General features: G+C 37.8%; 1 protein-coding gene across 4 annotated transcripts in view; it reads left to right on the forward strand.

Annotated features, from left to right (window-relative positions):
- The window catches only part of STK17A (serine/threonine kinase 17a), a 41,305-nt gene extending 30,802 nt beyond the window's left edge, over positions 1-10,503 (forward strand). Inside the window, exons 4-8 of one of the 4 annotated variants that reach the window (XM_053218666.1) lie at positions 1,525-1,651; positions 5,303-5,351; positions 5,440-5,619; positions 6,432-6,571; positions 6,671-10,503. In XM_053218666.1, coding sequence (XP_053074641.1) covers positions 1,525-1,651; positions 5,303-5,351; positions 5,440-5,619; positions 6,432-6,571; positions 6,671-6,780 — 606 coding nt within the window. In that variant the 3' untranslated portion in view covers positions 6,781-10,503. Of the gene's footprint in view, positions 1-1,524; positions 1,652-5,302; positions 5,352-5,439; positions 5,620-6,431 lie in introns of all 4 variants that reach the window. The other 3 variants (XM_027071590.2, XM_053218664.1, XM_027071589.2) reach the window with 3 other exon arrangements.
- The last annotated feature ends 3,839 nt before the right edge of the window (positions 10,504-14,342 follow it).

Consider the following 14,342-nt stretch of genomic DNA (forward strand, 5'->3'; position numbering starts at 1 on the left):
CAGAATAGTGGCAGGAAGTTAATCTTAGAGAGGAAGCAGAAGCTGGGTTATAAAACACTTGGGGTGCTACAGTGAGGTATTTATACTTTATTAGTACTGGTGCTTCTCAATTTATCTTTGGAAATTTTCTTAATGGCAGAAGACAGTAAGTGTAGACTTTCTGAAGCAACACAAACTTTTCTTTCAGGTGCCATTTCAAAAGTTCTAATGAATTTTATATTCTAGTCCATAATATATCTGTTTGACTTTTTATGTAAAAGTGTCTTAGGTTATTTTCATTTGGGTTAAAACAAAAAATGACTCCAGGAATATGAACCTTATTGATTTTGTGGCCTTGGGTAGTTCTCTCTCACCCATGGTCAAATACATCCCATTTGAGAGTGTGTCCATTGGTGAGGACTAGCATCAGTATCATGATCAGACTTACATTATGGTGAGATCGTTGTACAGTGAAGGATGGATTGAAGGTGGGGGCAGTCAGAGGCAGGAGGGTAGTAGTCCAGGTAAGAAATAATGAAAGCCCAAACTTTAAGCAGTGGGTTTTTTGCAATTTAAGAAATAGCATTGGCATGCCAGTGACTTCACTAAGGGTGAGACATGGTTGAAAATGAAGGAGATGAAGTACTGTAGGATGATTCCCTAGTTGCTGAGCTGGGCATTGAGACTGGGAGTACAGAAGGGGAGGCATGGGTTTAGTGGGGTTTGAAGGAAGAACCTGTTCTTGAGGTGTTTACTGAACTGATGGCCTTTGCTCAGTAGTGGGAGCTGAAGGTGTGGCCCATTTCAGCCAAATGACAAGATCGATTTTAATTGGACCTATGAGTCGGCAAGGGGCTTAGGGTAGAAGGTAGATAGAGGTCATCAGCGGGTAAGTGGTAGCTGAAGCCTTGATAGTAGATGAGATTGCTGAAAGATAGAGGGCCAGTAGGCAAGAGATCTGGGGCAACATCAATATTTAAAAGGAAAGAAGGGAAAAAAATCCTAAGAAAACAGTGAGGGATCTATTGAGGAGGAAAATGTCCAAGAGGGCATATAAGGATGGTTGCCAGTAGTACATTATATAGCAATCAGTGTGTATAAAATGGTGCCTAAAAGACATCCATTGATTTGGTGGGTCTTTGAATATTAAAGATTTTATGATCTTAGGACAGATCTAGGAGAGGGGGCAAAATCCAGAATCAACTGCATTGAGAAGTGAGGGAATAGCAATAAGTATGTTGGCTAGAAAGAAATGCAGAGTCATAGGGGATTCCTTTATGAGTAGCTTGGTCTTGTTTTTAAAATAGGGGTAGATGCACATTTATGGTCTGAGCAGGAGCCAGTATAAAGAAAGAGATTGTACAAGGCCTGTTGCCTTACACATCGTAAGTACATTGTAAAAATATTTGCTTAATGAATGACTGCTTGTTGTTAAATTTGTCAATCTCAGTTTCACAGTTGAAATGTGTATGTTTTATGCACTACTTGCTCTTTCTATTCAGTCATGGTTTCATTAATTTGGAGAGTGGGATGTTATGTTTTTAGCCTCAGAATATTCTGCTGACAAGTGAATCTCCACTGGGTGACATTAAGATAGTTGATTTTGGTCTTTCAAGAATAATGAAGAACAGTGAAGAGCTCCGAGAAATTATGGGTACTCCTGAATATGTGGGTAAGTATTCATAAGACTGGGTTGTGTTGTGTGTTTGGGGTCAGGCATCATCTTCATTAGCAAATTCACATGTGGCATGATTAATAGTGGGGCCAGCCATCTGCTATGTTAAAATTCTGCCATCAGAGACTCCTTCCTTTGTATTAAATGTAAAAATGGTAAACTTTAAGGTACCAAACTGATGATCCCTTTCCCGAAAGGCTAACAGAATTTGAAGGTATTACTTCTAAAAAGAATAGAAGAGGATTTTCTTCACAAAGTGTAGGATATCATATTATCTGAAAGTGGGAGGATATTTAACAAGTATTTAACAAGCCTTTAAAGAATTTCAAGTTCATAGTAAACATTGTTAAAGTAATTGCAAGCCCTGCAATTCCATAGATGTGTGAAACAGAGGGTATTTTGTTGGATTGATACAAGGTTGAGAGCCTCTGCCAGAAAGAAAAAGGAGAATAAACTGTGAAGGTACTAGTAAGAGAGCAGCTGAAGTGATGAACTGTGGCTCTTACGTTTGGTACAAAAATAAATAAACTGTGACCTTTTTGATAAACTGGAAGAAAAATAGGATGCAAAAGAATAGTGGTTTGAATGAGTAACAACAACAACAAAAAAGATATCTGTAAGCAAAGCAAGGCAGTGAAATAATCTAAAGGTTGTGACCAGAGATTATAATATCAACATTTAAACTTTCAGAGATGAAACAGCCCTTTGTAATTTTAAGGCCTTGGATGTAGCTGTGGAAGGGCAGCTCTTTAGACCTGTAGGTCAAGAAGCATGGATATGCTGGTGGCTGCATGGGTCATGAACACGAGTGTGGAAGTTGTCAGAGGTGATGGCAGGCAGGTTAAGGAGGATGGTTTTTGTGTCCGATGACAGCAAGCACCCAGGGCCCATGCCTGAAGGGAAGCATATTTACCTGATAGTAGAAGTGTCAGGTGGGCAGACAGGCTGCATTTTACGGGGTTTGGGGTGGCCTAGGCCTCCTTTCACAGAAGAGACAGTGAAAGTCATTCTTGAAGGAGCGGAGGATAGCGGGACTTTGTGTACAGGGGAAAGTTCATTCCAAGGACACAAGGCTGGGAGGACGATAGGGTTGAGGAAAACCAAGCTGTTTGGCAATGATAGTACAAAAAAATAACTCAAAGCTTTAACATAAGTCCTGCGATTTGAGAGGCGCCTGGGTGGCTCAGTCAGTTAAGCATGTGTCTTTGGCTCAGGTCATGAACTTGTGAGATCGAGCCCTGCATCAGGCTCTGTGCTGACAGATTCTCTGTCCCCCTCTCTCTCTGCCCTGCTTACACTCTCTGTCTGTCTCTCTCTCCCTCTCTCTCTCTCTCTCTCAAAAATAAACATAAAAAAATAAGTTCTACAATTTGAAACAGATCTTTAGTTAGGTAATAAATGATATCACAGGCAGAAAAACAACCTTGAAAGTGTTGATGTATTCTTTGTGGCTAGAATACTTAAATTTCAGCAAGTGTCATGACCACAAAGTAAGGTTTAAGAATGTGGCTTAATAGGGCTTCATCTGGCAAAGAGGTAGTCCAGATATTTCGGCCAGTTTAGAGCATTATAGACTAGAATGAAGGGTTGTGAGCTGAGAATCTTATAGTAATTATTGCCCTGAATGAGTTTTGTTTTGTTTTATGCTTTCTGTTCTTTGGTAAATTCTAAATTTTCTACCAAGAGAGCTTTTTTTCCCTCCAAAAAATAGAAGTATCTTTATTATAAAAGTAATACAAATGCAATCCCAAACAACTAATCCCAATTAAATGATTCAAAAGTATATAATAGAGAAAAACAAGAGGGCCTCTCCTCTTTCTTTCATGGACTTTTAGCGATGAGTGTAAGACTCCCACCTTGTTTTCTACACAGTATCACCTGCCTGGGAATGGTATGCTATCTACTGGCTGTGTATGTTACCTCAGTACTGAAATCTCTGTACCTCACATTCCTCTGTCCATAACATGGGGCCATAATAATACTGCCTTATTGGATTTGCTATACCAAGCTCTTATATCAGTGTTCAGCATATAATCACAAAAAAGGAAGCTGTTTTTATTTCCTACCCCCTCTTCCCACCATCTTTTTTTTAATGTTTCAAGTTTTTATTTAAATTCTAGTTAGTTAACATACTAATAATCTTAGTTTCAGGAGTAGAATTTAGTGATTCATCACTTGTATACAACACCCAGTGCTCATCACAAGTGCCCTCCTTAATGCCTATCAGCCTTTTAGCTCATCCCCCGCCCCCCGGCTCCCTGCCCACCTCCCATCCAGCAACCCTCAGTTTGTTCTCTGTAGTTAAGAGTCTCTTTTATGGTTTGCCTCCGTTTTTATCTTATTTTATTTTTCCTTCCCTTCCCCTATGTTCATCTGTTTTGTTTCTTAAATTCCACAAATGAGTGAAATCATATGGTCTTCCCACCATCTTTTGCTCTATGGTCTCTTATTTGACTTTTTCCCCCTCCAGTAATTTGGATGCTATGCATTTCATTTTAAATTTCCTAGTAGTTTCTTTTAAAACTTTTAAATTTGAACTATTAAAAATTGTTTTACTGATAAAGTAAAATTTTTAAATAATACTTGTAGCTTCTGTTTCACAAGTCAGTTTCAGAAGTAGAAGTTGAGGAAATTTAACCTACTTAACATTTTCTCCCAACCTGTCATTCCTCATATTCAGGGGACGAGGGGAGAAGGTTGTCCTCAACCAGTAATGAATATGTGACTTGAGTGTTTTGTCTTTTCCTAGAATTGGAACATCTTCATTCCCCCCTTTTTTTAAATCATAATTACAACAGTTGTTTAGTCTTTGATCTGTTTTTAAATGGATCCAGTACTTGATTGCCTATCTTTTCTTCCTATTTGCATATTTTTGAAAAAAAATCATCTTTTGGTTGACTGGATTGTATCAATGAGTAGGTTTTTCTTTAAAGGAGGATTTTCATAAACCTCTCCTAAGTTTTTAAACATTTGCAAATGTCTTTCTATTGCTGTATGTGTGACAGCAGTTTAATTAAATATTATCAAAGCAAACTTGTTTTTTACAAACTCCACAGAGGCAACTTTGTTGTCTTTGTGTGTGATGCATGTCATCTGAGAATGCCCAGGGCTTTTTTTTTTTTTTTTTTTTAACTTTGTTGGCTGACTTTTTGTCAGTGGGTAGACCTTTTAAAGCTACAGCATGGAAAATAGATCAGGCATGTGGAATGAATGGGGAAGTCAGGAGGGGAAAGTACCCTGGACTAGGGTGGGAGGTAGGGAAGGAGAGTCACAGATGCATTGAGAAAGATTTGAAAGTAGTAATCTGTTAGGTACAATGCATGATTATAGAGGATATGGGAAGAGAAAGGTGTCAGTTGTCACTTTCTATTACAGTATTTATGCATTCAGATATTTTAAAAATATTAAGACCCAACAATGGAGGGTGCAGGTGGGAAAAATAAACAAGTTAATTATATCTAGTTAGACTTTATAATAATTCAGATTAATTTACACAATATATATAATGTTAACTTATTTTAGCCCAAATCTTGAATAGTGTCTTAGAATTTCTGGTGGGTTTAAAAAAAAAAAAAAACTTTTATCTCGAAAAGCAAATTAGGAATTTTTTTCACACACCTAAATGTTTTCTTCTGTTTCTGATACTAGCTCCTGAAATTCTTAGTTATGATCCTATCAGCATGGCAACAGATATGTGGTAAGACCTATTTATGAAAAAATTGATCAAATTAGTTTCAAGAAATGAATAAGTCACTAATTTTTCTTACATTTTCATTCTGATTTAGGAGCATTGGAGTGTTAACATATGTCATGCTTACGGGAGTATCGCCTTTCTTAGGTGATGATAAACAAGAAACGTTCCTAAACATCTCTCAGATGAACTTAAGCTATTCTGAGGAAGAATTTGATGTTGTGTCTGAGTCTGCTATTAACTTCATTAAGACGCTTTTAGTTAAGAAACCTGAGTAAGTATTAGTTAATATTGATCTTTGTCAATTTTTGAGTGATATGCTCTGAACAAAAGCAGGTTAAACTGAAACACAAAAGTGTAGACATTAAGCTAGATAAGACCTTGAGCTTATTATACCTATTGAAAGAAAAAGTGTCAAAACTGAGAATGTTTCGGAGCGCCTGGGTGGCTCAGTTGGTTAAGCGTCGGACTTCGGCTCATGTCACAATCTCACAGTTTGTGGGTTTGAGCCATGTGTCAGATTCTGTGCTGACAGCTCAGAGCCTGGAGCCTGCTTCGGATTCTGTGTCTCCCTCTCTCTCTCTGGCCCTCCCCTTCTAGTGCTCTTTCTGTCTCTCTCAAAAAATGAATAAACATTTTTAAAAAAATGAGAATGTCTCTAGAAAATGTAAGCTGCCTCTCAGTATAACAGATATCCTCTGCTGTGTTTGGTCTTCCAAAAGGACTTTTCAGAGACATTTAACTTAAAATATTTTTCATGATTGTGGGAATGGCATTGCACATAAACACCAAAACTTCCAGTCTTATCCAGGAATCACAATAAGATTCTTGTTAACTCTTCATAACTCCCAAAATATAATGCAATAAATCTACCTTATGTTCTGATTTATTAAATTGGTTGATTTATAGATTTATTTATTCATTCACTTTTTTTTAAGATTTTTTTTTTTTTTTAAGTAATCTCTACACCGAATATGGGGCTTGAACTCACAACCTTGAGATCAAGAGTCTCATGCTGTACCAATTGAGCCACCCAGGCACCTCTCTTGTGCTCCAGTTTATAATTGAAGTTTTAAACCACCTAAGTGTGAAATGTGTATCTTTTTATAGACATCGAGCCACAGCTGAAGAATGTCTAAAACATCCGTGGTTGACAGAGAGCAATATTCAGGATCCTTCTTTCAAGGTGAAAGGGACATTAGAAGAAGCAAATGCACTCCAAGAAGGTGATTCTGTGCCTGAAATTAATTCAGATACTCAGAAACCAGAAACCGAGGAATCAGTTGTAACAGAGGAGTTAATTGTATTTACTTCATATACTTTAGGACAATGCAGACAGTCTGAAAAAGAGAAAATGGAGCAAAAGGCCATTTCCAAACGATTTAAATTTGAGGAACCTTTGCTACAAGAAATTCCAGGAGAATTTATCTACTGAGCAATACTTCCCTTTAGAACTTTAAGATTTCTACATTGAAAACATTAATATTATTTATGGACTTCTGGCCAAATGGTACATGTACTGAAAGTGGACAAACCAGGTATCACTGATAGAAAAAAAACTAAAATTACTTTGTCAAACTTGTGGATTTAGATATATCAAGACAGATTTATAAAGTTGCCAACCAGGAGTTTTAACGGGTAAAGTTATCTGTGTCAATGTTATTTTTAAGAAGGGAGATGTTTGAACCTTTTATTTCTAAATCCTATTTCTCCAGAATGAATATTTGTTATGCAAAGATAATCTGTATTTACTTTCTTTAAAAATCCAAGTAAAAGTGCCAAATTAACATCTTTGTAAATCTATTTGCATTATTCTTGTGTATCTATATATGCATATATGTATTGATATCTTTACTAAAATTGATACTTTTTCACTTTGGATTTTTTTGGAGGAGTAAGATTTTAATTAGGTATCTTTCAAATTTTGAGACCTAGAATAACATCCATAATAGTTTAATAATGTCTTATTTTTATATTTTATTACTGCTTTGTATCGACTTGATTTGACTTCTTTTGTCTTTGTTTTTGCCTAATGCTTATAACCTATCAGTGAAAAACCCTTGCTCATTTTTTTTTCTCTTCAACGTCACTAATAAGAGTGGTGTTGATTTTTCACCTCCCATTATTCTGGTTTTAAGGTCAAGGTAGGTTAAGTAATCCTGTAATATTAAACCAGCGTTGGCTTCTCGGCTGTTTCCCTCCTCACACCTTACATATTTACCCCTTTCATAAGGCTGTCCCCTGCCACCACCTCACATGCTTATCACCTAATTTTGGTCACTTGCAAGTGTCAGTGTGATCTGATCAACATGATGGTTGCTTTGGTCAATGCAAAGACACTGTTGTATTGTTTTTGTTAACAAAATACCCCAGAGAGGGGTAAGACTGGAAGCATATTCATCTTGGCCATCGGATCTCTATTTCTGTTGAGTTTATTAGACCTCAGATTGTATTAGGAAAAGTTCTAAAATGCCAAAATATTTATAAACTTTTATTTTGTTCATAAAAAATTTGACATTGGATACTTTGTCATTAGGGAGGAAGCCTTGTTCCCTAAAGATTTATACAAATATACTCAGTAGAATGTAATTTGATTGGGATTGAACACTTCAATTGTAAGTAGGCCCCACAGTGAATAGTAAATTCTTATTTAAAAACATGGAAATGTAGGGGCGCATGGGTGGTTCAGTCGGCTGAGCGTCCGACTTCGGCTCAGGTCATGATCTCACAGCTTGTGGGTTCGAGCCCCGCATGGGGCTGTGTGCTGACAGCTCAGAGCCTGCTTCACATTCTGTGCCTCCCTCTCTCTCTGCCCCTCCCCCACTAGTGCCATGTCTCTCAAAAATAAACACTAAAAAAATTTTTTTAAATGGAAATGTAAAAGTGTACACCGTGTAACTTGAAGCAACTAAATCTCTTTTTCACACAAAGTCTTAGTAGTGTCCTTATTTATCTTTCGCTAGGCTCAGGGTGTTAGATGCTCGTGAATGCAGTTGGTCTTTCCCGCGTGTACTTTGTGCACACGCCAGGCTTGTGCTGTGCACTGTGCCCTATACTGTGTACAATTCAGACCAGTCCCTTTGCAGGCTGCTCTTTGGAAGTCACATGATGCTCTCTTCCTAGCATGGGTTCTCAGATGTCACATCCTGACAGTGGCAGCACCTCACCACCCGTTTCAGGTGTGTGCGGAGTTCAGTGTTACACATTTACCCCGTGGTCTGTAGTCACACCCAGCCCTGCTGGGCAGGTGCAGGGGCACCAGCAGATGAGATTGCTGAGGCAGTTCCATACATCAGGTTGCACTATTTTCTCATTAAATTGGCTTTATTTACACAGTTTCTAAACAAGTTCTAGAAGGAGGAAGAGGAAATTCTGCCATAGTGGCAGGGTTTTCGGTGAAAACTTCGGTTAAGCCTCAGGTAAGTCTTGGAAGAAATAAGACACAATTCGAGACAAATTTTTGTAAATATCTCTCTGACAAAAATAGGAGGGAGGTGAGAATACCCACTATTGAATGACATATTTTTATATTTGATAGATTTGTCCAGTTTTAAAATCAGAATCATTCGGATAACATTTAGACTTTTTCCAAGCCATTTTATATTACATTCAAAATAAATACATTTACTACAGTTGCTGTGTTTGTTTTCCTTTAGCTGACCACTTAGCTGATTGCAGTGTGCTGATATCCCTACTTGCTTTTGTACCTTGAATTCAGAGTTGTACAGTGCCTTTTTTTTAGAAGCATTTATACTTGTAAAAGTATACTGAATTTTTTGTTTTATATGATATAAATAGAGCATGAAGAGTCTTCACAAAATTGGGCCAAATAAAAATCTTTCCATTAATGACTAACCAACTAGCTTTATACTTACCTAATACTGGAAATTTTTTCTTTTAACAAGTTTACAAAGAACTAAACAGTATTATTGAATTTAGTCATAGAATTTATAAGTCCAGTTTTAATTATAATAAAATTCACTAATAATTTAGCTTGATGAGAAGTTTGTGAAATATGCAAAATGTATATGTGGTTTTAGTCAATTGGGAAATTGTGTTTTAATGTTGTTTTGTGGTTTTCACATGAAAAGTAAGAGCAAAATGCCACTGTCCAGTGGTTGGATGCTAATTAAGAGACACCACAAACTCTTAAACTTTTACAACTGACCTCAGTTTGGAAGAAAATTTACTAGAGAAAAAGTCATAAAGGTTACTTAGAGAATGTTGGGCAAGAGGTGAATAACAGTCCTAGTAACGTAATGGGGTTGTATACAGCTCAGTTCAGGGAGGCCTAAAGCAAGATCGATCCATGGCATCAACATAGATTGTTTTATATAGGGGGAACGGTCAATATTCAGGGTACTAACAAACTAATCTTAAATATATTTTAAGCTCACACTTGTAGGAATTTGAATTGTACTGATGAAACTAAAAATAGTCAAAATCATTCAAAGTCATTTACCACCTAGTACCTTCAGGTTGTTGAATAATTTAAAAAACTAGATGAAAACTCTTAATCTTTAGGGGCCTACTCTCAACTATTGTTTTATCGTGGGAAGTGGGGATATAATTTGCAAATAAGGAAATGTGTAGATCTAAATCTACACTAGACTGCATCAGGCTTGCCATGTGTACCCTATAACCCCGCTCTTACTCTATTGTTATAGTTTGACTTATCCTCAGATTCACATGGATTGAATCATATGGAATGTGCTCTTTGCTCTTTGGTGTCTGGCTTTCCCTCAGCGTGATGTTTTTGAGATGCCTCCATGTTGGGGCTTACATCAGTAGTTAGTTTGTTCCTCTTTGTGTGTGTGTGTGTGTGTGTGTGTGTGTGTGTGTGTGTGTGTGTGTGTTTATTTTGAGAAAGGGAGAGCATGAGCAGGAGATGAGCAGAGGGAGAATCCCAAGCAGGCTCCGCGCTGTCAGTGCAGAGCCCAATGTGGGGCTCAAACTCATGAACCATGAAATCATGACCTGAGCTGAAATCTAGAGTCAGACACTCAACCGACTGAGTCACCCAGGTGCCATAGTAGTTTGTTTTTTCTATTGCAGTGTCATACTCTGAATATACCACAGTTTATGTGTCCACACCTCTGTTCATGGATCCCTCAGCTGTTTCAGGTTTTGGTTATTCTGAATAAAGATGCTTTCTATATTCTTGTCCAAGAATTTTTGTGGACACATTGTCATTTATCCCCAGTTAAATAGGCATAGGATGCTAGGTCATAGGATAGATGGTTACTGAAGTTTTTAAGAAGCTGAAGAATGGCCTCCCCAGGTGATTGCCCCATTTTCCATTCCTGTCAGCAATACCTGAGTCCTGGCTGCTTCACCTTCTTGCCAGGATCTAGTGTTGGCCATCGTCTTCATTTTAGCCATCTTTGTGGGTGGGCAGTGGTATCGCCCACTGGCTAAATTTGCATTTCTCTGGTGACTAATGAGGAACACTACTTCATGTGCTTATTGAACCATTCTTTTGTCCTTTTTTCTCCTTTTTAATTTAACAGTTGTGATAGTCCTTTATATATTCTGGATACAAGTCATTTGTCAGATTTATGTATTAAATATTTTTTTCCCCACTCTGGCTTATCCATTTTCTCAACAATGCCTTTTCAGAAGAAGGTGGTTTTCATTTCGATGAAGTCCAGTTATCACTTTTTGCTTTATGGCTAATACTTTCTGTATCCTCTCTAAGAAGTCCTTACCCCAAAGTCATGAAGATACTTTTTTTTTTTTTTTTAAACTTTAATAGTTAGGGCTATTACGTTAGGTCCGTGATTCACTTTGAACTACACTTGTGTGTGGGGACAGAGGCTTTTAGGTAGGTGTCAAGTATCTTTGAATATTCAATCATTCCAGCACCATTTGTCAGAGATTTTCCTTCCCCATTGAATTGTTGCACTGTGCTTATCTAAGGTCATTTCTGTGGATCTACTTCTGGACGCTCTTCCTTTCCATTAATCTATTTGCTTATACTTTTGTCAGAACTTTGTCTTGATGTCAAAATAGGACTTCCAATTCCTTCTTTTTCAAAACTGCTGTTGATTCCAGGTCCTTTGCAGTTCCAAATAAATTTTAGAGTTGGCTTGGCAATTTCTACCAAAATTACTCCCCCCCCCACCAAAAAAAAAGCCTCATAGGATTTTGACTGACATTGATTAAATCTGTTGATCAATTTGATATTTTAACAGAATCTTCCACTCCATAAGCACAGTATATGTTTCCGTTTACAGTAAAACCATGGTTTTTGAGCATTATTCATTCTGGAAACATGCTTGTAATCCAAAGCACTTATATATCAAGAGAATTTCAAGAACCATTGGCTCGGTTGTGATCATGTGACTTTTGGTGTCACGTGCTACTTGTATTGCAAGATATCGCTTGTTTATCAAGTTAAAATTTATTAGCAATGTTTACTGGTCTTGCAGAACACTCAGAACAAGTTACTATATTTCATTTTAATTTTTCTCAGCATTGTTTTGTATTTTTTAACATAGAGATCTTGCACATCCTTTAGCTCTGTATATTTTGTTGCTTGATGCTATGGTTTTGGACTCTGCTTTCACCTTTTTTGTGTTTTTGATACTTTATCTTCCAGTGGTCATTTTTAACTCCTTGTGCTTAGACCTATGTTAGAACTTGTTTAAATAACAATGAGTCTACCTCCTGACTGCTAGGGAAGGGCTTTTACCTATGGATTGTACTCTGGCTTCATTTCCTTCCTTTCTCTCATTTACATTTACCTATGTTTATTCAGTTTACCTTTGGCTACATTTTAGCTCGGGTCCATAACTCAATTTTTAAAAATTAGTTGTGTGTAACTTGGTTATGTATGGATTTTTTTTTAATAACTGGAGAATGAGTAACCTGAGCTCAGGCTAGTGCAGAGGTTAGCATTCTATGGCCCTTGTTGCCTGTTTGTTAAATGAGGTTTTATTGGAACACAGCCTGACCATTCATTTATGTTTGGCTGTGGCTGCTTTCATACTAAAGCTGTAGGGTTGAGCAGTTTCAACAGAGATCTTAGGGCCTAAAATAGTTACTATCAGGCCCTTTAAGAAAAAGTTTGCCAACTCCCAGGCTGTTGTAACCTAAATGTATTTGAAATATGGGATATTTCCTATTTAAAGCCAATATTGATACAGTCCTTCAGAAACCAGTTTCTTTCACGTGGCAGAATAATCTTACAGCTTTGGTTGCGTTCCTTCTTATGCATTTTATTAAAATATGGGTTTTACTTACTAAAACTAAACTAGTTTTCCTAAATACGTTAACAGTAGTAACTTTTTTCTTCTTTAACTTTATTTATTTTGAGAGAGAGGGGGGCAGAGAGAGCGGGGTAGAGAGAATCCCAAATAGGCTTCTCCTGGTCAGCGCAGAGCCTGACAACATGGGTCTGGAACTCGTGAACCATGAGATCATGGCCTGAGCTGAATGAAATCAAGAGTGAGCCTCACTTGAGTAAGATGTGCTTAACCAACTAAGTCACCCAGGCGCCCACACCCAGAGTACATTCTTAATGTAAAATGTTGTTATAGAGCACCTGGGTGGCTCAGTCGATTCAGCACCTCTCGCTCAAGGTCATTTGACTCTTGATTTCATTCAGCTCAGGTCATGATCTCATGGTTCATGAGTTCCAACCCCACGTCAGGCTCTATGCTGACCAGAAGGAGCCTGCTAGGTATTTTCTCTGCTTCTCTCTCTCTGCCCCCTCCCCTGCTGTCTCTCACATACTCTGTCTCTCTCAAATAAGCTTTTAAAAAAAATGTAATCTTAATTTCAGTAAACTGTGATGGGTTTTTCTACTGGTAGTATCTCTCTAGTTATCTCTTGTTAAAATAACCAGCCTTCTAACAAATTGTGAGAGAAATGTACCCAGCAGAAAATAAAGGAAGATATTTGGGAAGAGATCAGTTTAATCTCTGAGAGCTGGAAATTATTCAGGAGGAGGGATTATCACTTCATCCCTGCCCCTCTCAAAGTAGCATAGTCAGTGTCTTTGTCCTATACCCTTTAAAAACTTTATTTTGAAGTAAAGATTTGTGAGTGAACCAAAACAACATGAGTTCACTCCTTGATGAGTCAGAAACTATAAGGTTGAGTTTTCACACAAAGAAACTTTTATTTGCAGCAACTAAGGAGAGTTCCCAGGGAATGGCTTCCAAAGCTGTTACTCCCTGAGAGAGGGTGAATGGGTTCCTTTTGCTTAGGGTTAGGTTGTATATTTAGTTGGGGGAGCCTGGTCATCCTATTTAGAGGCAAGCGTAAGGTCACGCATGCCCATACATTGTATACTTTGTAAATGAGGCTGAGTTTCCTTCTTAGACGGAGAGTTTAGTATTAAAATGAGGTAAAAAGGTAATAGTACTCATTCCAGAGGTCACTCCATGGTCCATCTGTGCAGAAATGAGTCAGATTTAGCTCAAATGGGATGGTCTGGGCAGGCCAGAGAGTCCAGGCAGTTGCATCTGGGGAGGTGGGGGTGGGTTGGGAAGGTGGGGGGTGGGTGGTTCTCAGATTTCATTTGAGTGAAGGGGAAAGCTGAAAAGGAGAGCTTACAGTAAAATGTAAGAGAAAGGTTAGTACAAGCAGCTGGACAGTAAAGGCCAGGTTTGGGGGCCTAGATGGTGACACAGGGAATTGCAAAGATAGTACAGTATGTCTTCGGTGACTACAAAACAGTATCAAAACCCGGAAGTCAATGGTAGTACAATGTGTCCAGTTCTGTGCCACTTCATGAGGTGTAGATTCCTGTAACCACCACCACAATTAAGATCCAGAACTGTTTTCATCACAAAAATCAGTTGAGGTCAACATTTTCCCAGATTGAGGAAAGTCTTACATCACACAATGTTATATATCTTGTTTCTACCATCAATTCAGAAAACTCAAGAGGAGAAGGAGAGTCTATTACATTTACCCATATCTTCACTCTTTTCATTGTTCCTCGATGTTCCAAGACTTCTCTTTTTTTAAAAAACATTCTTTTCTGTT

This window comes from Acinonyx jubatus, chromosome A2 (assembly GCF_027475565.1).
Source record: "Acinonyx jubatus isolate Ajub_Pintada_27869175 chromosome A2, VMU_Ajub_asm_v1.0, whole genome shotgun sequence".
NCBI classification, from domain to species: Eukaryota; Metazoa; Chordata; class Mammalia; order Carnivora; family Felidae; genus Acinonyx; species Acinonyx jubatus.